General features: G+C 35.7%; 2 protein-coding genes across 5 annotated transcripts; both read left to right on the top strand.

The window, feature by feature from the left end:
• Window positions 1-7,241: 7,241 nt before the first annotated feature.
• On the top strand, window positions 7,242-13,936 carry LOC142526436 (protein PAT1 homolog 1-like). 4 transcript variants are annotated; one of them, XR_012815263.1, is made up of 6 exons: window positions 7,242-7,604; window positions 7,798-7,967; window positions 8,797-8,853; window positions 10,582-10,669; window positions 11,166-13,516; window positions 13,635-13,936. XR_012815263.1 is itself a non-coding variant. In XM_075630842.1 (5 exons), the coding sequence occupies exons 1-5, from the start codon at window positions 7,538-7,540 to the stop codon at window positions 13,238-13,240; spliced, it is 2,457 nt and encodes an 818-aa protein (XP_075486957.1). In that variant the 5' UTR covers window positions 7,242-7,537; the 3' UTR covers window positions 13,241-13,936. The 4 variants fall into 4 exon arrangements, 3 of the variants coding, with proteins under 3 accessions (XP_075486957.1, XP_075486958.1, XP_075486959.1); XM_075630842.1 differs by having other exon boundaries at window positions 11,166-13,936; XM_075630843.1 differs by lacking the exon at window positions 7,242-7,604 and adding an exon at window positions 8,939-9,105 and having other exon boundaries at window positions 7,846-7,967; window positions 11,166-13,936.
• Window positions 13,937-19,606: 5,670 nt separating this feature from the next.
• Window positions 19,607-25,076, top strand: LOC142526974 (putative oxidoreductase At1g06690, chloroplastic). The gene is made up of 10 exons (XM_075631673.1): window positions 19,607-19,987; window positions 21,698-21,789; window positions 21,881-21,921; window positions 22,021-22,185; window positions 22,284-22,306; window positions 22,420-22,491; window positions 22,860-23,027; window positions 23,885-23,967; window positions 24,048-24,110; window positions 24,771-25,076. Exons 1-10 carry the CDS (start codon window positions 19,780-19,782, stop codon window positions 24,954-24,956), a joined length of 1,101 nt encoding a protein of 366 aa, XP_075487788.1. The 5' UTR covers window positions 19,607-19,779; the 3' UTR covers window positions 24,957-25,076.
• The last annotated feature ends 384 nt before the right edge of the window (window positions 25,077-25,460 follow it).

Genomic DNA, 25,460 nt, shown 5'->3' with positions numbered 1-25,460 from the left:
TGTTCACAAGACAGCCTTCAGAACTAGATATGGGCACTAAGAGTTCTTAGTAATACCGTTTGGACTGAAGAATGCTCCAGAAATTTTTATGGACCTAATGAATTGAGTATTTCAGCCCTACCTAGATCAGCTCGTCATAGTATTAATTGATGACATTCTTATATACTCGAAGAGCCATGAGGAGTACAGTCAGCTTTTGGGTACAGTGTTGCAAGTCTTGCAGAGTCGCAATTTGCTTGCAAAATTCAGTAAGTGTGAATCTGGTTGGAGAAAATAGCATTTTTGGGACATATTATATCTAGCAGTGGCATTGAGGTGGATACAGCTAAAGTTGCCGCAATAAAAGAATGGGTTGAGCCGAAGAATGCGTCAGAGATCCGTAGTTTCCTAGGCTTGGCAGGCTACTACATGAAATTTATTCAGGGGTTTTCCTCGAATGCAGTGCCACTCACTTCATTGACTAAGAAAAATGCTAAATTTGGTTGGAGTGACGAGTGTCAGAAGAGCTTCGATACTTTGAAACAAGATCTTATCACAGCGCCAGATTTAGCTATGCCAGCAGGGCAAGGTAATTTTGTGTTATACACCGATGCTTCTAAGCTCGGTTTAGGCATAGGATTGATGCAGCATTGTCAGGTTATAGCATATGCCTCCAGACAGTTGAAAGTGCATGAGAAGAACTACCCGACTCATGATCTCGAGTTACTTGCCATTGTCTTTGTGTTGAAGATATGAAGACATTATTTGTAAGACGAGAAATCCAGATATTCACTGATAACAAGAGTCTCAAGTACTTCTTCACGCAGAAATAACTGAACATGAGACAAATACGATGGTTGGAGTTAGTAAAAGAATACGATTGTGAAATTATCTACCACCCAGGGAAAGCTAATGTTGTGGCAGATGCTTTGAACAGGAAGGTAGCAGTCGTCGTACAGCTGTCAGTGCAGATATATCTTCAGTCAGAGATTCAGAGGTTTGACCTAGAAGTTTACCCTAAGGGCAGAGCTCCCAAGTTGTCTAATCTGATCGTCCAGTCTTCTTTGCTGGGCCAAATCTGTAGAGGTCAGCCTTCAGATGAACAGTTACAGAAATGGAGACTGAGAGATGAAGCCAAGGGCAGTGTACTCTATGCAATGTCCGATGGTATTGTGAGGTATAGAGGAAGGATGTGGGTGCCTAGTTTTGATTCGATCAGAGAGGATATTTTGACAGAGGCACATGAATCTCCATATTCCATTCATCTAGGGGGTACCAAGATGTATAAGGACCTACAGATGCTGTATTGGTGGCCAGGGATGAAGCGAGATATTCGATGCTTTGTATCTGAATGCCTCACTTGTCAGCAAGTGAAAGCAGAGAATCAGAGGCCAGCAGAGATGCCTAAGTCGCTCCCTATTCCCGAGTGAAAATGGGAGAATATCACCATGAATTTTGTTGTTGGATTGCCAAGGTCAGTTAGGAGATCTAATGCTATTTAGGTTATAGTCGGTCGACTTACTAAATCGGCATAGTTCTTATCGGTGAAGACGAGATTCTCCATGACTCAGTATACAGAGCTCTATATTCGGTAGATAGTCAGATTGCACAGAATACCAGTTTCTATTGTGTCTGACAGGGACCCGAGATTCACATCGTCCTTTTGTAAGAGTTTACATTCAACTATGAGGATGAAGTTGTTATTCAGTACGTCATTTCACCCTCAGACAGATGACCAGTCTGAGCGAGTGATTTAGATTTTGGAAGATTTATTGCGAGCATGTGTGATCTTTTTCCATGAGAATTGGGAATCGAAACTACCCCTAGTGGAATTTACCTACAACAACAATTTTCAATTATCTATAGGTATGGCTCCCTACGAAGCACTGTATGAAAAGAAGTGCAGATCGTCGATTCATTGGAACGAAGTCGGTGAGAGATCAGAACTTGGCCAGATATTGTTCAGCAGACTGCAGACGTGGTGGTAAAGATCCAAGATAGGATGAAGATCACCAGAGGATGAAGACCGTCCAGAGTCGTCAAAAGAGTTATGCTGACAAGAGGAGAAGGTATCTCGAATTTGCCATATGAGATCACTTATTCGTGAAGATAGCACCTATGAAGGGTGTTATGAGGTTTGGGAAGAAAGGCAAGCTAAGTTTGAAATTTATTGGGCCATTTGAAATTCTTAATAGAGTCGAGACACTTGCTTATCGTGTGGCTCTACCGCCGAATCTGGCTGGAGTACACAATTTGTTCCACGTTTCGATGTTGAGGAAGTATATGGCAAATCCTTCGCATGTTTTGAGTTATGAGCCGTTGCATCTTGCTCCAAATCTGTCATATGAAGAAAGACCTGTCTGAGTTCTAGACAGACTGGAGCGGAGACTTCGGAACAAAGAGATCAAGTTGGTCAAAGTCTAGTGGCCGAATCAATTAGTGGAGAAGGCCACTTGGGAGCCCGAAGCAGATATGAGAAGTCGCTACCCGGACTTGTTTGGTAAGATTTAATTTCGAGGAAAAAATTTATTTAAGTGGAGGAAGAATTGTAGAGCCCAAAATCAGTACACGTAAAACCTATGCATTTATTAAATTGTTAAATTGTTTATTTAATTTTAAAATGATTTTTAAACAATGCATTATTTATGATTTTGCATTTATTTCAAATTACTACATGTTTATTTAATGCATGTTAAAATGTTTTCTTGAGTTGTATGTTTCAGGCGAATATTCGATACGGGATCGGGAAAAGAGACCGGTGACGATTTAGGCGATTATGAAAATGCAGTATTTTATTTCAAGTCAAAAAAATTAGTATTTTAATTGATTTATGAAATTTTAAGCATTTTAAAGCCTAATTTAACTTATTAGGTGATTTTAAAGATTTCAAGCTTTCAAATACTATTTTTGAATAATTGGAGATTTTAATCTTGAAAATTTGGTACTCAATTATTTAATTAAATCTCTGGGTGGAATTAAATAATTAGATTAATATTATTTTTATCACTAATTATTTAATTAAGCGCTTTTAGCCCCTAATTAGTTAATTAAGCAAAAAAATTCTTACCTAATCTAATACACACTCACGCGCACACACAACACACGCACACACGTTGCAAAAATTGAGTGTGGCTAGGGTTCTTGAGAGTTCTTTCAGCAGCCACCTTTCCCCTTGCAAATTTCTGGTGATTTACGTCCCTTTTAGAGCAAGAATCCTGTAGCAAGCGTTCCCCGGTCATCTCCCGTAATCCACCACGTCTGTATTCGTTATCTTCGAGCGTTTAGACACAAAGGCATGTATATTCTTTCATTTTTTGCATCGATCTTGTCATAGTAAATATTTTGATTTATATTGTATGTAAAAATCAGTTTATGTTATGCAAAGTTTGAGCAAAAATATTTGAAACGATTTTTAGATCTCAAAAACCGAACCCGCTGTAATTTTGAATCATGCGAATTTTTGATCGGTTTTCTGGAAAACTTTCAACATATAAAACGTAGTACTTTTTGATATCTTCGATTTGACAGTAAATTCATAATTTTTGGACAAGAGATAAGTGAGTTATGATCATTCTCTTATGACTGCTCAACTGTGTTTGTTTTCAAAAAACTTCGCGCAGGGCGGCCGCAAGATTTTACCGCTCGAGCGCCACGACTTCTAGACGGGCGCCCTGGAGTGGTAAGTTGTTACCGCCCGAGCACCAAGCTTTCTGGAAAAAAAGAATTTAATTTTTTTTGTCTTCGGCAGGCATGCGTAATGTATTAGTATGTTCGACGTACAAAGATAATATTTTATGTTTTTGAGGTATGCGAATTGTCTTGCGACCAATTATGAACGGGTTTGGAAGCTGGGGAAGATGTCTGGGGACCTCTCCACCCCAGTGAAGCATGACCGGTTATGGTCAAGATTGGGAAGCTATAAAGCATGATCAGGGACCAATCCACCCGATAAAGCATGACCGGGGATCTTATGTATGTGGCAGTGGACATCCCTGCCAGCCCAGTACTGTGGTTTAATCTGATCAGGTGCAATATATATGGGTCACTTGCTTGGAAATATATCTCTACACAAAATGATGATGATTATGCATGTTTAAGTATGTATTTTGCATCACGTTTATGAAAATGTTTATGAATTGATGGCACGTTTTTTTTTATATAAGTATGTTCGAAGTTTAAATATGTATGTGTTACTTTAAAATGCATGTGGCTTTATTATGTACTACTTGTTATTCTCAATTTATATATGTTGAATCTTTAGACTCACTAGACTTGATCAATGCATGTGATGATGAGTTTGAGGAGACGAGAGGCGGAGACCAGTGAGATGGCTCGTACTGGGCGGAGGACAAACCCGAGGACCGCTTAAGTTTTAAGGATTTTTATGCATGTTGAACTCATTTACGCTGATTTTAACGAATTACTTTATGTTGTTTTGAAAAAGTACTTTTTGAAGTTCGTTTACATTTCCAATAATTGATCAAACATTTTATTTACAAGTTTATTTTGAGAGATGGTTAATTATTAAGAAAAAAATTTATTTTTCACAAATTTTAAGTATGTTCAAAAGTACGGTATGTTACACTTCTAGTAACATTGCCCCATGATTCCCTAAGTAGCACTGATAGTGCCGACAAGAACCAATCGATTATGATTAACGTACAGTACGGTCCCTTCATCTCATATATCCCGATCGAATATGCAACCATTGGTTTATCGAAGGTTGCATATTAATTCGATAGCTATGTGATACAATCATGAAATATTCATAGTGTCATCGCATGTACAACTAGAGAACCCTTTTCCTAATGTACATCTCACACTCTAGCTAGAGATTTCATGCACTATTATTTTGTCAGATCATATAGGATATCCACACCCGTAGGTGAGCGGTGAATTCTCAACTACAGTGCACTAGCTCCTACATATGTTGCAATTGCACCCAACCTCGCCACCTTGTGACCCTGTTGAGTCGGTAAACGAGTCAAAGCACAATCTTAGTATGTAGAGCCTCAGTATTGTCCTGGGTCGTAAGGACTAATCCTGTACAATCACAACCAGACTTTTCATCTCGATGAATGATAACTACTTGGAAAGTCCGAGGAAGGATTGTTCGGTACAATCAACATATGATTATCCATCTGCATGATTGGACATCTCTATGCCCATACCATGAAATACGGTACACAACATCAGAGATGCTAGTCTCAAGCTCAAGCGACTTTTATCCTTATTTTAGGCTCTGAATCGACTAGGAACGAATTTAGAATATACAGCGTTTACAAATGAGTTTCAAGATCGAATTACGATTCATTTGTATTAAAGTATATCAAAGACTTTATCTATGCTTATTGCATGAGTATACATATAAAGTAAAATAAAACCATGAAAGGTTAAATTTTATTAAAATAAAGATTGTTTATTACACTTGAGTCAATAAATTTCCTAGCCAAATGTTGGCTTGCAGGACATCTACTTTAACATGTGGCCCGGCAAGTGTTAGCACAAAATTGGGACGTTCTTACTTCATTACCTTTACTGAAGATTTCTCGAGGTATAAGTATGTGTATTCGATGAAATACAAGTTTGAAGTTTTAGAAAATTCAAAGAATTTATAGCAAAAGTATAGAAACAATTAGGAAAAAATATTAAAACAATTATATCTAATTGAGATGTAGAATACATAAGTACTGAATTTCAAGACTATCTTAAAAAGAACGAGATTATCTCACAGTGGGCTCATCCCACCACACCACAAATGATGGTGTGTCAGAACGTCATAATCAAACATTGATAACCATGGTTCGATCTATGAAGGGATTCACTGAATTGCAGCCATATTTTTGGGGATTTGTGCTTGAAACTACGAATATGTTGTTGAATAACATCCATAAAAAGACAATGGATAAAACATCACATGAGATATGGATAAAAAAATCCTCCCAAGTATTCTTATCTAATAATATGAGGATGTCCTACTTATATGAAGTAAGCAGCAAGAGACAAGTTGGATAGTAGATCTAGTTTTTTCTACTTTCTGGGAATCCATCTTTGGATATTACTTCTATGATCCTAAAAAACAAAAACGCTTGTTTCAAGGAATGTCATATTTTTGGAGATGAAGTTTTTATTAGATAAAAAAAGTGTAATGATAGAATTCGAGGAGATTCGTGAAAAACCCACACCTAAAATGGTAGATCCATCCCAATAGCCAATCGGAAAGTTACACGCTCCCAAGAGATCTGAAAAGGATGAAAGGCCATCTAAAAGGATGCACATGTTTCTAATTTTCTCAAGAGATCTAAAAAGGATGAAAGGCCATCTAAAAGGATGCACATGTTTCTTGAAAAGGACCAAGATAAACTCATTTTTGTATGTGATATCATCCATTTACAAGAAATAATAGAAGAAATCTTTGGAGATTTTACCAATTTTTGTCTGAGAAATACTTGAGCCAAACCACAAAATCTCATTAATCTACAAACAATAAAAAAAATTAATTTAAAATACAAAATCTTTATCTATCCCAAAAATCACATTAAAAAATATTTAAAGAGGGTAAATGCATATTTATTTAAATAAATAGCTTATATTCATGGCATTCCAGCATAAAAAATATTTATCCCGTAACTTGGATGGACTCAAATGCAAGCCGCATATGTTCGAGACCTCCCGACCCCATCGCTTAGGAATAATAAAAAATAGAGCAATAGACCATACATAGGGGTAGGGTACGGTACGGTATACCGTACCGAAAATATCGGTATGGAAAAGGAATTTTTCCATACCTATATCGATACCGAAATTTCAGTATACTGCACATTCGGTATACCGAATTTTCGGTATGAAAAAAGTTCATACCGTTACCGTACCGACACCGAAAATTTTGTCGGTATACCGAAAAAATGTCGGTATACCGAAAATGTGTTTTCGGTAAATTTAAAAAAAATAATAATAAAAAATTATATATACCGAAATACCGAAAAAAAAAATATTTCATACCGATACCGATACCGAACATTTCGGTACGGTATGTTCAGTATACCGATTTTTTCGGTAAGTTCGATATTTTTTTCGGTATGATTTTTCGGTATTTCGGTATTTCTTCCCAGTCCCTAACCATACATACCTCGTCACGTTTCCCATTTATTTTATTATAAAAATAAATAATTAATACATCAATAATAATAATAATAATAAAAATAATTAATAAATAAATAAATAAATAAACATGCGCAGCTGTAAGTTGCGATCTAAAACGAAACCCCATCCCACACCCGCATATACATACAATTATATACACACAGATCATGTGCAGCTGTAAATTGCGATCTCTCTCACTTTTTCAGAAACAAACGAAACCCCATCCCACACCCGCATATACATACACAATTATATACCCACAGATCTCTCTCTCTGTCTCTCTATGTGTCACTCTTTTTTTCTCTTCTTGTAAACCCTAATTATCTGCATCGGGAAAGTTGGAAGTTGGGGAATTTGTCTCTCTTTGTGATTGATTTACATTTGGGTTTTTGTTTTCTTGGACTTTTGTCTAGCTATGGAGATGTTAGGGGATGGGAAGGATTTCAATGACGGCAACGACTCGGGTTCTGGTTCTCTTTCTGGTTCGCTGCTTTACTTCCAACTTGCTGTTTCTTCTTGTTTCTATGCCGGCTTTGATCTTTTTTATGTCTTGTTTTTGTTTTTTGTGTGTTTCTTTCCTTTCTTTGTTTGTTTAATGGAACTTCTGCATTTTTTACCCTTTTCTTTGCTCCATATAGTGTTGGATTATTCAAATAACGGAGTTGTTTTATGTAGATGGAGCTGTATTCGATGCATCCCAGTACTCTTTTTTTGGGAAAGATGTTATGTATGCAGTGGAATTAGGGGGTTTGGAAGTTGAAGAAGAGGAGGGTGATCCTGTACTTGGAGGTGGACTTGGTGATGAGGAAGAATTGCAAGAGTATCATTTATTTGGCAAAAATGAGGTGAATATATTTAATCACTCCTTAAGAGATTTTCCATTATATGTGTGTTTTGACTTTAGATTTGTGCTGCGGGCTCTTTCTACTTTACTTGGTTCTGAGATAATTAATTTGTTCTTGGTGTTTTGACTTATGGATTTGGATATTCTCGCACAATCTACTGTTTCTTTCTCACCATGCTGAAGTTGCACCATTGCCGCCCGGAAAATGAATACGAATTGTCACCCATATTCGACTATTTGATAGATGGCAGAATGACTAAAAGACGATGTCTGTATGTTTTCCGTTCTGTTTTATGATTGTTTGTGCCTGTGTTGAAATATTCTAATCTGTGAAGCTTTTAAGATGCATATATAGTTTGACTTTGAGAGATTAGATATTGTGAAAGAATTAAAAAAGAGCTCGCAGTTTGTTTGGATAGAATAAGGTCTTGGAGATTGTGATGCCTGTGATTTATTTGGTCAGAACTAGATATGTTTTTAGTCTTAAAAAAGTGGTCAGTTCTAAAGGATGAGAGTTTATGGATTGTGTGTTAAGTCAGTGACTTGCTTTTGCCTTCTTTTTGAGGATCACAAAATGATGTTGGAGTTTTTTCTATTTTGACCGTTATTTTATCTTCTTTAAAAGATACGTTTGAAGTTCACAGTTCATCCGAGGATGCAAATGACATTTAAAAAAAAAAATACCTATGATTATTCTAGCCAGACATCTTTGCATTTTGTGCATCTCTTGCATTATTTGATCTTCATAATATCTCTGATGCCTACTTTTTGCCAACAATTATTTCATGGATTTCTTGACAACTGATCGTATTCTGTTGCCCTTTCTCCAGGGATCTGTATTTGGATCATTATCTGAAATTGATGATCTGGCGACTACATTTGCAAAGGTTGTTTCTTCATCTCAAACTTGAAACACTTGGTTTTGTTTTGTGTTCTTTGATATAGTTTTGGATTTTAAATTTTTTCTTCTAGGAAGTTCTTCCCATTTCTTTGATTGGAACTGGATCTGATTTACTTGTGTACCCGGCATAATGTGGCTCCACCATGTTTCTCTGCTAACCATGCTCGCTGCATCTTTTATGAATGGTTTGGGGTTAATTAAAATCTTGACAAGCGCTTGTGTTTACGCGATTCCCATGGTATTTTATTTCAATCTGTTTTCTGTAGTGTGTTATGAATGAAATCAAACAGGTTGTCGTAATCTCTATTGCCGGATTGTTGTGATTGCAACAACAAAGATAAAATATCCCATAATTATTTAGGGCGCTAAGGCACACTAAAGCGATAGTGTACCCTGAAGCTTAAGGTGCAAGGCAAAACGCACGCTTTGTCGAATTAAAACACATTTGACATAAATTTCAAAATTCAATATATATAAAGGGATTTAACTATAAATCTATAATATTACATAAATTTAAATTTTTTCACAAAGATAACAAACATTAAAAATAAAAATTCATTAATAGATAATGTAGCAAAAATCATAATCAGAAAAAACTTTAATCATCTAAAATTCATCAGCAAGATCAGTAAGTCAGCAATTCATAGTATATTAAGAAAAAAAATTCAAATATCTAAATAATTAAATTCATCTCCATCTTCCTCAACTATATCACCATCTTCTTCCAAAATCATGATGAGTCACGAGTCTAAAAGAAATTAGAGTAAAAATTTGCATAGAGGATTACAGTATTATCTAAATCATCAAATTCTTTTTCATCTTCCTCATTTGTATCATCATCATCATAGAGGGAAGATGACAATAAAAGTTTGCATAGGGGGCTTCTGAACTTTCTGATAATTTTCTTTTTGCATAAAGGAGTGACAACAGGTTCTTTTATCATTAAATAGCCATAAGTTTTGCTAATTGAGATTCAAAATTGGTTGGTCTCGAGTTAATTTTTTTTATTTACTTACAGAATATCAGCCCACTTCTTTGAAGCCCATACTTCTGCGCCTCCCGGATGCCCCGCGTCTAGACCGAGGCTCACGCTTTAAGCGCGCTTGTTTCAAGTGCTGTGATGGGCGCGTGTGGCTGGGCCTGTCGCCTAGGCGCAGCCAGGCGCATGTTTTAAATAACTATGAAATATCCTCCTTAAACCTACTTTATGATTTAGGTTGACCTACTCTGTTATGGGAGGACAGTCCCTTGAATAAGATTTGGAGATGTCCCAATCGTCGCCAACAGTAATATAAACATTTGAAGAAATCTAAAGCAAAACCATATTGGAAGTTATTATTGCATTAAATATTTAGCTGTATGGACTTTATAGCTAATTGAATTGGAAGAGTGACATTCCTCGATGTACATTACCAAAAATAAATAGGATTTGTTTGGGAAAACAAACATTGTCGATAAAATTTTATTGGTGATGTGAATTTGAATGTACAAAATGATACTTCAGCATAATTTGAGTTGCTGACTAAACAACTTGTTCAAATTCAAATGCATAAGCTGATAGTTTACACTCAAGGGAACTTTGAAATGCTCAATAGATGTTAGGTTACATTGAAAGTGTCTCTAAAGAGCCTCGGAGCTTTTGAATGCCAAGGTTACAAACTTTTTTTTTGCCTGCTCTATGTTATCTGATGTTCATATTTTTTATTTCTTTTAGTTGAACAAAGTTGTTTCTGGGCCAAGGCACCCTGGAGTTATTGGTGACCGAGGATCTGGATCTGGATCGGGATCTTTTTCTAGGGAGAGTGAGTATAATGTCCTTTCTAATCGCTCTGTATGATAACTTGTGATTTTTCTTCTGTTACTATTTTGTAGCTGAAAATTTCGTAAGTAAGAAGTTAGACTAAATTATCTAATTGGGTGTGAAATTTCTAATGTGATGTATTTTTTAATTTTTAGTAGCTGTGTCTCTTCATCAATCATCATTAAGAAAATCCCTGGCTGTTCTGATAATGTTTCAGATGCCTATGAAGATATATGAAATATTGACGGTGGTTCATTTTTTAGTGGTGTCTAGAGTTGTATGTGTTATTGGAAATTCATCTCCTTTTTCTCATTTTCTCATTTTTCACTGCCTTGGCTTTACTGTGAGATAGCTGGAGCTTTGTTGCAATGTGTAAGGGCATGTGTATTATAGTGGTTTGATTTTCAGATAACTTTCCTTGCTGTTTCTCCATTTTTTATTTGTGCGCTTGTGCTTTATGTAATTTGATTCCTTTCATTAACACGAGGTTGCTGCAGGTTCATCAGCTGCAGATTGGGCACGAGAGGCAGATTTTTCTGACTGGCTTGACCATCGTATGTCTGACTCAGAATGTTTTGATGAAAATAAGAGATGGTCATCACAGCCACATCTCTCTTCGCTGTATCACCCAGAATCTAAACCATTGCATAGAACATCGTCATACCCTCGGCAGCAGCAGCAGCAGCAGCTACAACGGTTCTCTAGTGAGCCTATTTTAGTCCCAAAATCTTCTTTCACTTCCTTTCCTCCATCGGGATCGCTACAAGCTTCGATGAATAATTTGAATCATCTTAATTTGTTATCTCTTTCTGGTGGATCTCAGTCACCGTTCTCTTTGCCATACCAGTCTCCATTATCTGGTTCAAGTCTTCATTTAGCCGAAATGCCTATTGGGTTTTGTGATCATGTAAACATGCTGCACTCGTTCTCCCCTAATTTCTCACATAACAATCATCGGCAAAATCACTGGAATAGTAACACCAATGTTCTTCGTGGTGATAATTCTATCCTGTTAAAAAATATTTTACGACATCAGTATCAAAATGGGTTATTACCACCGGTAATACCCTCACAGCAACAGAGATTGCATCTTTCATATCATTTACCTTTAGCCAATTTTTCAGCATTGCAACCTCACGCATACAACACCTTCCCTTCACCATCATATTTGGGTAGGTATAAGTACACTGATAAAAGAGAGTCAAAATCAAAGTCATCACGTAGAGATAGACATTCTGCCCTATTTTCTCATCAAGGGCCTGATTCTAGCAGCCATAGGAGTGAGAATAATTTGCCACAGTTTAAATCAAAACATATGACCGCTGAGGAAATAGAGACCATTTTTAAAATTCAGCATGCCGCCACTCATGGAAACGACCCATATGTAGATGATTATTATCACCAAGCCCGTCTGGCCAAACAATCTGCTGAATCAGGGTCAAAATATCATTTTTGCCCTTCACACTCAAGGGAACAATTTTCTAGGTCCCGTAATAGTGCTGAATCACAACCATATTTCCATGTTGATGCACTTGGAAAACTTTGTTTTTCTTCAATTCGTAGGCCCCAGTCTCTTCTTGATTTAGATCCTCCTCCCTCTGCTTGTGGTGATGGTAATGCTGAGCATAAATCATCAGAGAAGCCTTTGGAACGGGAACCAATGCTTGCTGCAAGGGTCACTATTGAGGATGGGTTTCGCCTTCTTTTGAATGTTGATGACATTGACCGACTCTTACAGTTTACTCAACCCCAAGATGGTGGAAGTCTTCTTAGGCGGAAGCGCCGTGTTCTATTAGAAGGCTTAACTGCTTCTCTTCAGCTTGTTGATCCGCTTGGTAAAAGTAGTAATCCTATCGGGCTGTCTCCCAAGGATGATATTTTGTTTCTGCGATTAGTTTCTGTTTCTAAAGGTCGGAAGCTTATTTCAAGGTTTCTTCACCTTTTACCTGGAAGTGACCTTGCTCGAATAGTTTGCATGGCCATCTTCCGCCATTTAAGATTTCTGTTTGGTGGCCTTCCCTCTGATCCAGATGCAGCTGATACCATTAATGGTCTTGCCAAAGCAGTGGCTTTGTGTGTTAGTAGTATGGACCTTAATTCACTTAGTGCTTGTCTTGCTGCTGTAGTTTGTTCCTCAGAGCAGCCACCTCTTCGTCCGATAAGGAGCCCTGCTGGAGATGGTGCCTCCCTCATTTTAACGTCTATTTTAGAAAGAGCAACTAACTTGTTAACAGGTTCTCAAACTCCCAGCCACTTCAGCATGCCTATTCAAACTCTTTGGCAGGCTTCATTTGATGCGTTCTTCGGTCTGTTGACGAAGTACTGCACGAGTAAACATGATAGCATAATGCAGTCATTAACTACCGAAAGCCCACTAAACTCAGAGGCGGAGGCTGCAAGAGCTGTGAGCAGGGAGATGCCTGTGGAAATTCTACGTGCCAGTCTCCCACACACTGATGAGAGTCAGAAGAAATTGTTACTGAATTTTGGTCAGCGGTCCGTGCCTGTTACTGGATTTAATACTCATGATGTAGGTAGTGGACAAAAAAATCCTGAATCAGTGAGGGGCTAGCTGAGACAGCGACAAGTTATGTGGTAGCCAGAGTTGTGAATTCTTCACCGTGGAGCCCATCATTCTGCTTCACAAAGATGAAAGAATGGGTGTGGTATATTTTAGGCGGCGTTTTTGATCCTAGTCTGCAAGCTCTGGTTTAAAACTGTGGGATATGGGAAGGCTTTATTTTGGAATACAAACTAACATGACTTTCGAAAGCTGTGGGATATGGGAAGCTTTATTTTGATCCTAGTCTGCAAGCTCTGGTTTAAAACTGAAGGGTGAAATATACAGGTAAGCAATTCAGAATACTGGCATTGAAGGTATTCCCTCTCCCTCAAACTTTTATTCGGGGGAATGAGCCGAATTCATTGTCAACGGCAGGTAAAAACTTCGTTTCTTGGAAGTTTAGGAGTGCATTGATGAAGATTTGAGTAGTGATTACTTGTAACAATAAGCAGAAATACTAGGTTGTCGACCATTATTAGCTCCGTTTATATAGCGATTGATATCAAAATCTCCGGACGCGATCTTTTTTCCATCACTTGTATTTATGCATGAAAACATGAACGAGTGTATGTGTGTGTTTTGCAGGTGTGTTGTCTACAAATTACACATCCATGATTGTAACCAATCTTAATGTGAGTGAGTTTAGGATGAATAAGGTCTTGATCTTTTGTAATAAAGCTTCCTGCATCACTTTGCCCCTTCAAATCTTGAAATCAAGGTCCTAAAATACACGAACTAAAGTTTAAGCGTGATTAGTTGGAGATTATAAGCATAAGTAACGTTTTTAGTTTTTAAGTAATTTCAGTGTTAATTGCATCAAGTAAAAAAATAATGGATGGAATAATCTGTAAATATTATTAATTTAATAGCAAGTGTTTGATTTTCAAGCTCTACAAAACGTTTAATTTAAAAATTATGATTTCAAACAGTTGCATTCGATTGAGGAAGAGGATTGAGAAAGATGAGAGTACGAGAAACAGATGTAAAGTTGAATAGGTAGTTAAAGAATGTATCAAATTTTTTCCTAATAAATCATTAAATAAAAATGTTTTTTTTGTCACAAAATAATTGTTATTATGTTCAGTCGCCTAAATGATTTTTTTTAATTGAGACTTTACTATATATTTTAGTGTTAATATTTTATGTTTTGAAAATTTTAAAACAAGTCTGAATAAAATAATTGGAAGAGCAACTTTATCCTTTTATTTTGGGTTTTTCTAAGATGTTATTTTATCCTTCATTCATCTCTATTTATTTATCCTTTTATTTTGGGTTTTTCTAAGATGTTATTTTATCCTTCATTCATCTCTATTTATTGCCTCTTTACCAAACCGTTGCATGTGTAGGAGTAGAATTTCATATTGGTATTGCAATATGATTGAATATTTTATTTATGTTGAATATAGTATTAGAAATATATCTATATCATAAGGGACAATAATATTTATCGAATTTAAAGACGAAATTTGTGAGGCAGGTCAAAACCGCGAGGAGGATACTGATAATTTTCATTCCCTTTAAATATATCTTTCTTCTATTACTTAGCTTAAAGAAGTCAAATTTCCTCAAATTAAATTACATGTGATGATAAGAACAAAATGTGAGAAAGTTCGGTTTTGTGAGTCAAAAAATTAAAACTGGTTCAATGTGGATCAGACGATAGTTCAGCATGGATATGTACATACGAATAGAAGTTAGAGGGCATCAGAAGTATTTCCGATGTAGCTTCTCCGATATTTAAGTCAGTGTGAAATATAACTTAAGTGTGTAATAAAAGTATTGATGAGTGATAATAACAAATGAATGTATAAAATCATGAAAAATACATAGTATTTGAAGTGTTGAGAGGAGTTGAATACCTTGTAGAAGAACTCTTTAACAGACAAGTCTGTGAAACACTAGATTCATAGCAAGATTTGTATTGATACGACCTTATCTTTGGCAGATTATGAATTTTAAATGTATTTTGATATCGTTGAAATTTTCCCTTCATTGGAGATTTGACCAGTATCTCACATTAATAATATTGTGTATTCACCGCCATAATTGTTTGGGCCTCGGCTCGATAAAATCTCTCATTTAGCTCAGTTACTCGGGCTTGATAACCTTTAGACTCCGTGTAAGATTTTAGGCCCTGGCTCTGGCCCTAATAGTATCAATCATAGGCCCATTATTTCTATCCTTCCAGTAAATGAGCTCGGGTAGAAAATGATTGGGGTCGAATCGGGTCGGCTATACGGGGTACAAATAGTATCCCCTCTTTCTGGTCTAAAAGAAGTATGAAATTCAGACCAAACATTTGAACCAAGTAGTGGCCGACTCGTGCTTGTCATGTTGCTTCTAGATTTGTGTTTCTTCCTACTTTTGTGTTAGTTTAGGTTGCATCTGAACCATTGAAATGATATGTTATAATTTTGATCGCGTGTTTTTCTTGCTGGTCGTTTGATTAGAACACAGACGTTTGAGATTCCGCGTTTGTTTACTTTCCCGAGGTACCCGTTCATATTTCCACCCAAATCTGGGTAATGAGATCGATTTTGATCATGTGATTGTGATCATCACCTATCACATAATTGATTTATACTGATCAAGTTATGACACAAGTTCTCTACCAAAAGAATATCCTCAATGATAATGTTATCATCAATAATCTTACCCTTACCCACAGTTTTACCCATTTAATCATCTACAAAAATGATTTTGGGACGTTGATAATCAATTATTTCAAATAGCATATTTGCATTTTCTGTCATGTTCCTTGAGCATCCACTGTCTAAGTACATACCAGGTGGACTTTTTTAATAGCTCGGTTTGACTAACCTGCAACCACAGATCAAAAGTAACTTTTGGTACCCATATCTCATCTAGGTCTAGATCGGATCTGTCCTTTCGAGACTCAAAAATAAATTATCCGAACAAATTTTCCATTTTGCGTCTCCGATAGGGTGTGTGATTGTGCTGAAATATTATTGGTGTATGGTGAATCCGTAACAAATCTCTGTTTAGGCCTTTCCTTCATGTACTTAATTCTATAAATCTTCTAAACTGCTTTGCAATTGTAGTAGTGCTTATGTGTAACCTTCATATAATTCTGTCTGGTTTGACTATTATCAGACCATCTTGGTCTGTGATGGGAACCATATTCATTCTTGTTGAGTCTGTTTTTGAGCCAACCTGATTTAGAATTCTCAGGTTTTTCATATCGAAGTCTACAATAAAATCATCTGTTCTTCTGATAAACATGTTGACTTTTATGAGATTATGGCTCTTTATGTTCATATATTGTGCTTAATCTAACAAAATGTATGTCCAAACACTTCTGACTACTTGTTTCAGAAGAATTACATTTATTATGATCAAAGCCTACGCTTAATCTGTCACCAGATTTCTTTTGATCTTCATGCAAATTCCCAAGTGAAACACAAGACTTTGTCCAAGTGTTGAACAAATTTTCAACCTTGGATTTTCAATAATTATAACTTGGACTTAAGATCGTATGTTCTCATTTTCATTTGTTAGCATAGTAACTTTGGTCTTAAGACTATCTAGCACATCAAGTTGGGTTACAACTTGAGCTGCCAGACTTGTTTGTCAGATACTTGTTTTCTGCTTTAACTTCATCAAATGATTGCGTAAGTGTTTTGTACTCCATGACCACTTCATTTAGTCTAGTGATTAAGTCATCTGGTGTAAACTAATATGAGGTAAAGTCAAATACTTCATTATTGTTGGATTCCAGATCATCATTTGTCATTAGGCACTTTATAGACTGCTCTTCACTCTCACTAGATGCATCTTCTAAGCTGGTGGTCCCTGATTCTGAATCAGCCTACTTTCTCTTGCTTTCTTCAGCTAACAACACCTTATGCTCTATTTTCTTCCTAAAGGATTTCATCTCATAAGCTGTCTTTCTTCATTCAGATTACTTCGTTTCATCTTTCTTTGGTATGGTACAGTAAACAATGAAGTGACATATTTTGTCATCATTAAAACAAGCTTGATCAGAAGAGTTTGATTCTTTCTTGTAATTATTTTTCTTATAGAAATTTTGAAAGTTAGTGTGACGATTCTTGATAAATTTTTCGAATTTCTTTATAAACAGTGACATACATCGTTGCTAAGTTGTTCAGCATACTTTGATGTAGATTCTTCTGCTAACACAAGAGCTTTTGTTGGATGAGACATTGATGGTTCTTCTCCATTTCTAATTCTTACCTTGAACTCATAAGCCTTCATATCATCGAACAACTCGTTCAATTAGAGCTTGTTCAGTTCTTTTGATTTTCGCATGGCAATGGTCTTCGCGTTCCATTCTCTCGGTAAGACCCTCATCACCTTCAGTGCAACCTCTTCGTTATTGTAGTCCTTCCCAAGATCATCTAGCTCGATCACAATGCTACTGAATCTTTCATCGAACTCATTAATCGTCTCTCCAGCTTTCATCTCAATATTATCGAACTTTTGAATGGCTACCATCATCTTGTTTTATTTGATCTTGTCGTTTCCTTCACACAGTTGTGTTAGCTTTTCTCAAATCTCTTTTCTTATGGAAAAATATTTAATTTTACTGAACATATTTTTATCTAAAGTTTTATAAACAATATCATTGGTAACGTTAACCAAATTAGCCTTCTTATCATCGGCAGTCCAGTCTATTATGGGTTTCTCGACTATATGTGGACCGTATCTAAATGCTTATAACAATGTTGCCTTTTAAGATCTTTATTGGTCCGTCTGTGACGTCGTACCATATATCATCGTCCTGAGCTGACAAATGTGCATGCATTCAAATTTTTCAGTCACCATATTTTTTCTTAGAAAACATACAGATTTCCCCTTCTTCTGTTTTCAGAAAAATTTTACTAGAAGATTTGATCAGTAGAATTTTTTTATACAAACCCACTTTAACTCAGTTCAATAGCCCTATTGAGCTAAAACTCTTAGCAGCTAACTTATTAACCCAATCTATTCAGAAATTACTTTATCACAATTACAATGATTTCTCAAAACACAAATCAGCAAAAAATAAACAGAAGATGTGTGAGAAAATACGTGCACATAATGATGCTTAAGTGATATGATGAAAGCGTGAAAATCAACTTGAAATAGATCTTGATAAAAAGCCAATGAATGAGAGAATGTATGAGGAAAGTTTAGAGTAGCAGCATCTTAATGGCTCTTATGCATTCCCATTTTATAGTTGTCGATCCAACTTTAATAAATATGGCTGGCACTCACAGTCATACTGTATGCCCGAAATTATGCAGAGATTGTCATGTGTTTTTGTTTTCTTTCCAAATATTGTATTGGGTAAATAATAAATTCAAATTCCTTGGACACTAGTTGAAATAGGGATATACTGAAAGCTTTAAACGATGTCAGTCCTTTCAGAATAAGCTCGGCAGTGAAATGATTGTTGCACCTAGATAATGTCATCATCTCAGCATATTTCTGCTGTAAGGAGATCAAATCAGTTGCTCTTACGTTGTAAGATTATTAGTTCAGATGATTTTCAGAGTAGGCCTATCAAATTGGTTCTTCATACTTATGTGTTAATTTCAGTTTGTAGGAAATTTATTGAGTGATTTGCATTTAACAATTTATAAAATCGGATCAGTTTAATTAATAAAACTTTGTTTAAACTATATCTTAACAGTATTCTTTAAAAGGTGTGCAGACTAATCGAAACAAGCCAAGAAAAAAATTAATGCTATAATTTGAGTTCGAATGTATTGGTTCAATGAAAAATTCAAACAGTAAAATACTTATGGCTTGGATTTGACTCCAATTAGATCTTAAATTCAAACTCAACTTGAAATATTTGAGCATGTTTGTAAATTCAAATTGTTGCTTAAAGATGAAGACTCGAAAAACTCAAAATATATTTATTATGTAACTATATTATATTTATAAAATACTAAAGATACAAATAAATTTTTTATTTAAAACTAGTTACCAGTTTGCGAACTATCAAATAAAATAATTTTGCTTGGAGATTGATTTGAATTTAATAATTTCGAATATAAATTAATTATTTATCGAGCCGAATCATAAAACTCATGAGTCGACTCTACACGTATTTTTACCTATTTTCTTCAACAAGGAGAATCAAACTTTAGATTAAATAAGAAAAAAAGGAAGTAGGTTTGAAATATTAGAACTAAAAACCATATCAACCACAAATAACAGGCTTTTAGTCCTTAAAATTAATTTTTCGATCGAGCTCCAAAAATCCAATCCGCCATATGATGAATATAAATATTTATTAAACTCGTTCGAAAAATTCGTAAGTCGACTCAAATTATTTACATTCGTACTTTAACATTAATACTCAACCTTTAGAAAAAAAAAATTTACATTTGCCAGCACAATGAAATACGTTATATTATACGTGTACAAATGCTCCACCATATCTCCAAGAATTCAGTTCCACCACAACAATTTTGCCATTTTGCTGATGAATTCACCGACCCAATATTCAAATTCCTCTGCAACTTTGGGTTTTTTCACGAAATAGAGCTGGAGTCGATATTGGTTTCGTAATAAGTATGGCTTTTCATTTAAGTAGTGCTTGCTTTCCCGCATTTAGCGGGAGTAAGGTTCCTCCAGTCCGAGCAGTGGAAGTTGGCGTGGATGTAAAAGTTGCGGAGGTGGAAAAGACGAGGCTGGGGGGTTCGGAATTGAAGGTGAGCAAGCTTGGGATTGGAGCTTGGTCGTGGGGAGACACCAGCTATTGGAATAGCTTTGATTGGGATGGTAGTTTCTTTCTTCTATTTCTTGCGATTTGCGTTATCATTCATTTATTTATGTTTTTTTTTTATATTCTTATTTAAAGTTGATGAAATAACCTTTTTCTTTGTTGTTAGTGCTGGTATATCCTTCATCATTAGCATCTTCAAATGTTCTACATATACCACAGTAGAAATGTCACAGTTTTAAATTTTGTATAATTGTTTCAACAAAAATTTTTCAATACTAGTTAAAAATTTAAATGTAGCTCAAATGGTATTCGGTACGACCAAGATACAACTGTTGGCCCTGTCTGATATGGTATTTACAATTTCTTTATTGACGGATACCGCTATTTGATCCTGTAAAAGTAGCTGGCATATATCTGTCAAGAATCAGCTTCTAGGTTGTATCCAAGTCAAGGAAAAATGATTTTGTTGGTTGTTATGTATGGAACTTGTGTAATAATTTGTTGAGACTGTATTGGAAGAAGGGCACAGGCTAGTTGATTTAATGTTTGCTTTGCTTGATGAGTTTGATCCTTTTTTAAAATTCATCTCCAAATTCAATATACATTTAGTTTGTCTTTGATTGCATTTGTATCCCTATAAAACTTGTCATTTAAAATCCAATGAATTTTTGTAAAGTTTCATCTCTAATTCCTAGTCAACTCCAAATCCATCGAGCAAAATGCAGCCTAACTGAATTCATTCCTATATAGATTGTGTTTTTCCTTTCACCAATTTTTTTTGGAATGATCAGTTATGGTCCCAAAGTGTGGATCGCATCATGAGGCGGTTTGTCGTGAATTTGAGGCTCATTAGGAGAAAACATTTTGATCTCTTGGGTTTGAGGGTCGTCCAGAGGGAACCCTCATATCTCGTACCACAAGATTGTGAATAATTCTTTTACGATCCTTTTATTCTTACTAATTCTGCCCTTTAAATAATAGGGCTTACAAGATTAAATTGGAAATCAAATCCATAAGAATCCTAGAGATTTGAATAATTCCAAATCTTTTTATTCAAATGTAACGATATTTAAGAATCCTAAATAAAGAAAACCATACCCTAAAATAAAGAAAACCATGATCCCCCCTAATCGATTACTAAATTTGTTTGAATTTTCCATGCATTACCAGTAACTTAACTTAAGAAAAATTAGTAACATGACAGCATTGCCGAAGTAAAGGCCATTACCAGTAACATATCCTCACAGCTCAGTACATGATCAGTGTTAACTCATTGAACCCTGCCGCTGTAACGCCCTTTACTTCGGCAATGCTGTCATATTACTAATTTTTCTTAAGTTTGTATTTAGAAGAATGGTATCTTTTTTTTTTCCTCTGGAGATTACTTATAATTATTGTTTATTGGATTTCAGTGGCAAACTATTAAACCCAAAAGTTATATGCATTCCTTGGGGTTCTTCTATTCCGATATCAGTAACATTTTCTACATTGAGCATGCCCCTTTTCTGTCAATTTCAATCCCCATTCCACCACATATTCGCTAAGTCATGTTTTAAAGTGCCTAGTCTTTGTAGTTTTTTTCCACTGGATACAAGCCCTCTTTCAATTTTTTCCCTTGAAATGATTTTATAATAATTTTTAGCCTTGTTTTATTTCATTACCTTGGTCAGATACATGTGGTGTTTTTCAATTCCATGTCGGTGTTTGACCATAAATTCTAATTAGTCATGTATGTGATGGTTCTTATGATTCTGTGGCAAAAATAGACCGGAAAATGAAAGATGCCAAAGCTGCTTTTGATGCCAGCCTCGACTACGGTATAACATTCATTGATACTGCTGAGGTTTATGGCTCAAGGGTATGAAATTTGTTTGCATATAATTGCTGTTTTTATTCATTCATCGAGCACACATAATCTCCACAATACACTATGTTTTCTGTGCATGCAGATGGCATTGGGTGCAATAAATTCTGAAACCCTGCTTGGTAGGTATGTTCTAACTCTTTTATGAGTTGGTTTGAAATTCAAAAGTTGGCTGCTTTTCCTTTATTGTTTCCATTTGTGATTGGGTTTTCCATGTTTGATAAGATTCATCAAGGAACGGAAAGAAAGAGAGCCTGATTTGGAGGTTACGATTGCGACCAAATATGCAGCTTTGCCTTGGAGACTTGGTCGCCAGAGTGTTATTTCTGCCTTGAAAGATTCTTTATGTCGTCTCGGAATGCCTTCAGTGGACGTCTACCAGCTTCACTGGTTTTCAAATTTAGCCCTTCCAAATTCATGTCTTCCTCATATTTCATAGCATATATATATTTATGCATATTGATCATTATGTTTTTACAAAATTTCAGGCCAGGAATATGGGGAAATGAAGGTTGTTAATAACTACACTATTCTTTTCAATGAAGATCGATCTAATCACTTAATTTGAACGTATGCATATTTAATAAACAAGTGGAGCTTAGAAAATCGGTATCCATTTTCCAGGATATATTGATGGTCTGGCGGATGCAGTGGAGCAGGGTCTTGTGAAGGCTGTTGGTGTATCCAACTATACTGGTACATTAACATCAATCGTGTCAAATCACCATATCCAATCTTTAGAGAAACCTCCTTATAATGCCATTCTCTGTGTCTTGTTTTGCATAAATTCTTTTATGTTTGTGTCAGTGTCAAAAATAACAGAGAATAGCTTCGCCACTATTTGACTCTTTTTTGAAGAATTGTTGTTCTGGCCTCTAGGGCACCCAAGATATCCCTGAATTCATGTTTGGATCTTGCTTTTTGCTAGTCATGTTGTCTTTATCGTCGGTAGAGTTCACTGCCATTTAGTAGATTATTCTGTAACAATTGAGTTCTTGGATGAGTTTGCTGTTTATTCTTTTACCTGATTCATAAAATCTGATTACTCGAGTCATTTTGGTCAGAGAAACGCCTCCGGGATGCCTATGATCAACTCAAAAAGAGAGGCATTCCTCTTGCTTCAAACCAAGTTAACTACAGTCTCATATACAGACTCCCAGAGGAAAATGGTGTTAAAGCCGCGTGTGATGAACTTGGGATTACCTTAATTGCATATTCACCAATTGCTCAAGGTGGAGTGTCGATCCCTTCTTCTCAAGATTTTCTTGACAATGCACATTTTTATTACCTTTTTCATGCATGAATATTCAACATTGGTAAACATTGAAATTCATATATTGTTCGACTAAATCCACTCTCTTTTAGTGGTTGTTTAGTTTTTTTCCTTAAACTGGAGCGTCCTTGTGACTCAAATGCAGAATTTCTATAGTTGAAAACATGAGAACTATGTGGGCCGCATAAAAATCTGTTCCATGTTTCATCCCAGAAATCAAAGCCATGGAACCTAATGCATCACTTTTCATCATTTGTCATTTACTTTTGGAATATTGGCCACTATGTAGGGTGTTGATTTTTCTAATTGCCTTTGATGAAGTAACTCATTTATTGGGCATAATTTGATGGATCTGAACACCCTAACTCTGACTTAGCCTAGATGATAATTTGTTTGGTGACTTGAGATCAATTTCCTTTCACGTTTCGTACTTTCTGGTGGTTATGTTACATGGGGTGACAAATTCTTGCAAAAGTGACTGAAAAAATATCGTGAGCATATATATCTCCTGGAATTTTATTCTGCAAAGCAATAGGTATTTATTGCCGGTATTTTTATTGCAAACATTACTAAAAGACCATCAATTTTATCAACAAATACCTCTGAATGGTAAACTTGTAAGCTACAGTCGTGCAAGCTCATTCTTTTGGAAATAGTTGTTGTATTTCTTGCTTGTTCTTGTTCTTATTCCTAATTCCCTCCGCCTTGTGAAGATTTTCAGTTTCACTCTTATTCTGCTAATTCTATTATTTTTGCTCTCTGATTGTGAGCTTAGCCTCAAAATTATATGATAATCTCGAGTTCTGGGATATTCAGGTGCTCTGACAGGGAAGTATACTCCAAATAACATTCCATCTGGCCCCAGAGGACGGATTTACACCCGGGAATTTCTGACTAAAGTAAGCATCGTCAGTGTATGAAAACCAATTTCATTCTAAATTTACCTCTAACTTTCTCGTTATACATTTGTTATTTGCAGCTTCAACCTTTAATAACTCGAATAAAGGAGATTGGACAAAGCTATGGGAAAACTTCAACTCAGGTCTGTATTTGTGGCTTGATATCAGTCCCTTTATGGTATTTTGATCTACAATGCAAGATTTGTTCAATACACTTTTTAGGGACTATTTGCTCACTTGAATTTAAGCGTGCAAAATCTTACTTCCCTTGTTTTTTTATGCAAAAAAAATTCTGCTCAGAAAACTAAAAGAAAATAAAATTTCATCTCTTTATGATTAGCGGTCCAGTGTTGCATTATTGAGACAAATATCTGAAGGTCAATTTCATGTGTTTCGTTTTCCTATTATGAACCCCCCCATAGCCAAGTAGTTACGAAATTTAATGTGACAGTGCATCAAAATGAACAGTGATATATATACATATATATATAAAAAACAACTCGCTATTTATATATATATATATAACAACTAACTATCGTTATTTATTATGTATTTATTGTAACGACCATAGACTATCATGATCTTGAGCTCCCTCGAGGGCCTTGTCCCGTCTTGGGTTTCCACTGGGGCCTTTTTCTTCACGGCTTTTCACATGCGCCATTGCTCATAGGACTCTCCACACCAGATTGGTGGAGTGATACCTCCCCAAGTCTCGAACCCATGATCTCCTGCCATAAGTACATAGTTCAAAGAGACTTGGTACCAGTTGAGCTACAACTGATAGCGATGTTTGTTTTGTTTAGGTGGTCCTAAACTGGTTGATCGGCCAGGAGAATGTGGTTCCGATCCCAGGAGCCAGAAATGCCGAGCAGGTAAAAGAGTTTGCTGGTGCCTTGGGGTGGAGTCTTGATAAAGACGAGATGGAGGAGCTACGATCCATGGCGTCGGAAATAAAACCAGTCATCGGATTCCCACTTGAGAAGTTTTAAATTTTTGTATAGTAATATTTTTCAAACGAAAATTCTTTACATGTTTAAGAGTATTTTTATTTTGACATTCATTGTCTATATATTCAACATATGGATAAAATTCTTGAAACTGTTGGTCTATGTGAAATGTAGTTGTATGCTAGTTAGCTATCATCAATTATAATATACACTTAGTACAAAAGATATATCTTGGCTTTCTTTTTGCAACGACACACACTAGAAAACAAATATCATAATAGGTGAGTTGATGCCCAGTAGGTTCATAATCAAACATATACATACACTAGAAAAATTGTAAGTATCTCACGAAAAACTATAAGTCATTTATCAACTCAAATCACGATTTTATATATTAAATCCGATTATTATTCAAGTGATACAAGCATCTATTTCGCGAAATCAATAATATAATCAAATGTATCTATATGTATCAGTTCATTAATAGTTCAAATCAATATAGCAACTAAATACACATTCATATCAACAACTCTATCAAATATATGT

This window comes from Primulina tabacum, chromosome 15 (assembly GCF_025594145.1).
Source record: "Primulina tabacum isolate GXHZ01 chromosome 15, ASM2559414v2, whole genome shotgun sequence".
NCBI lineage: Eukaryota > Viridiplantae > Streptophyta > Magnoliopsida > Lamiales > Gesneriaceae > Primulina > Primulina tabacum.
This window is presented reverse-complemented; position numbering and strand designations above follow the sequence as displayed.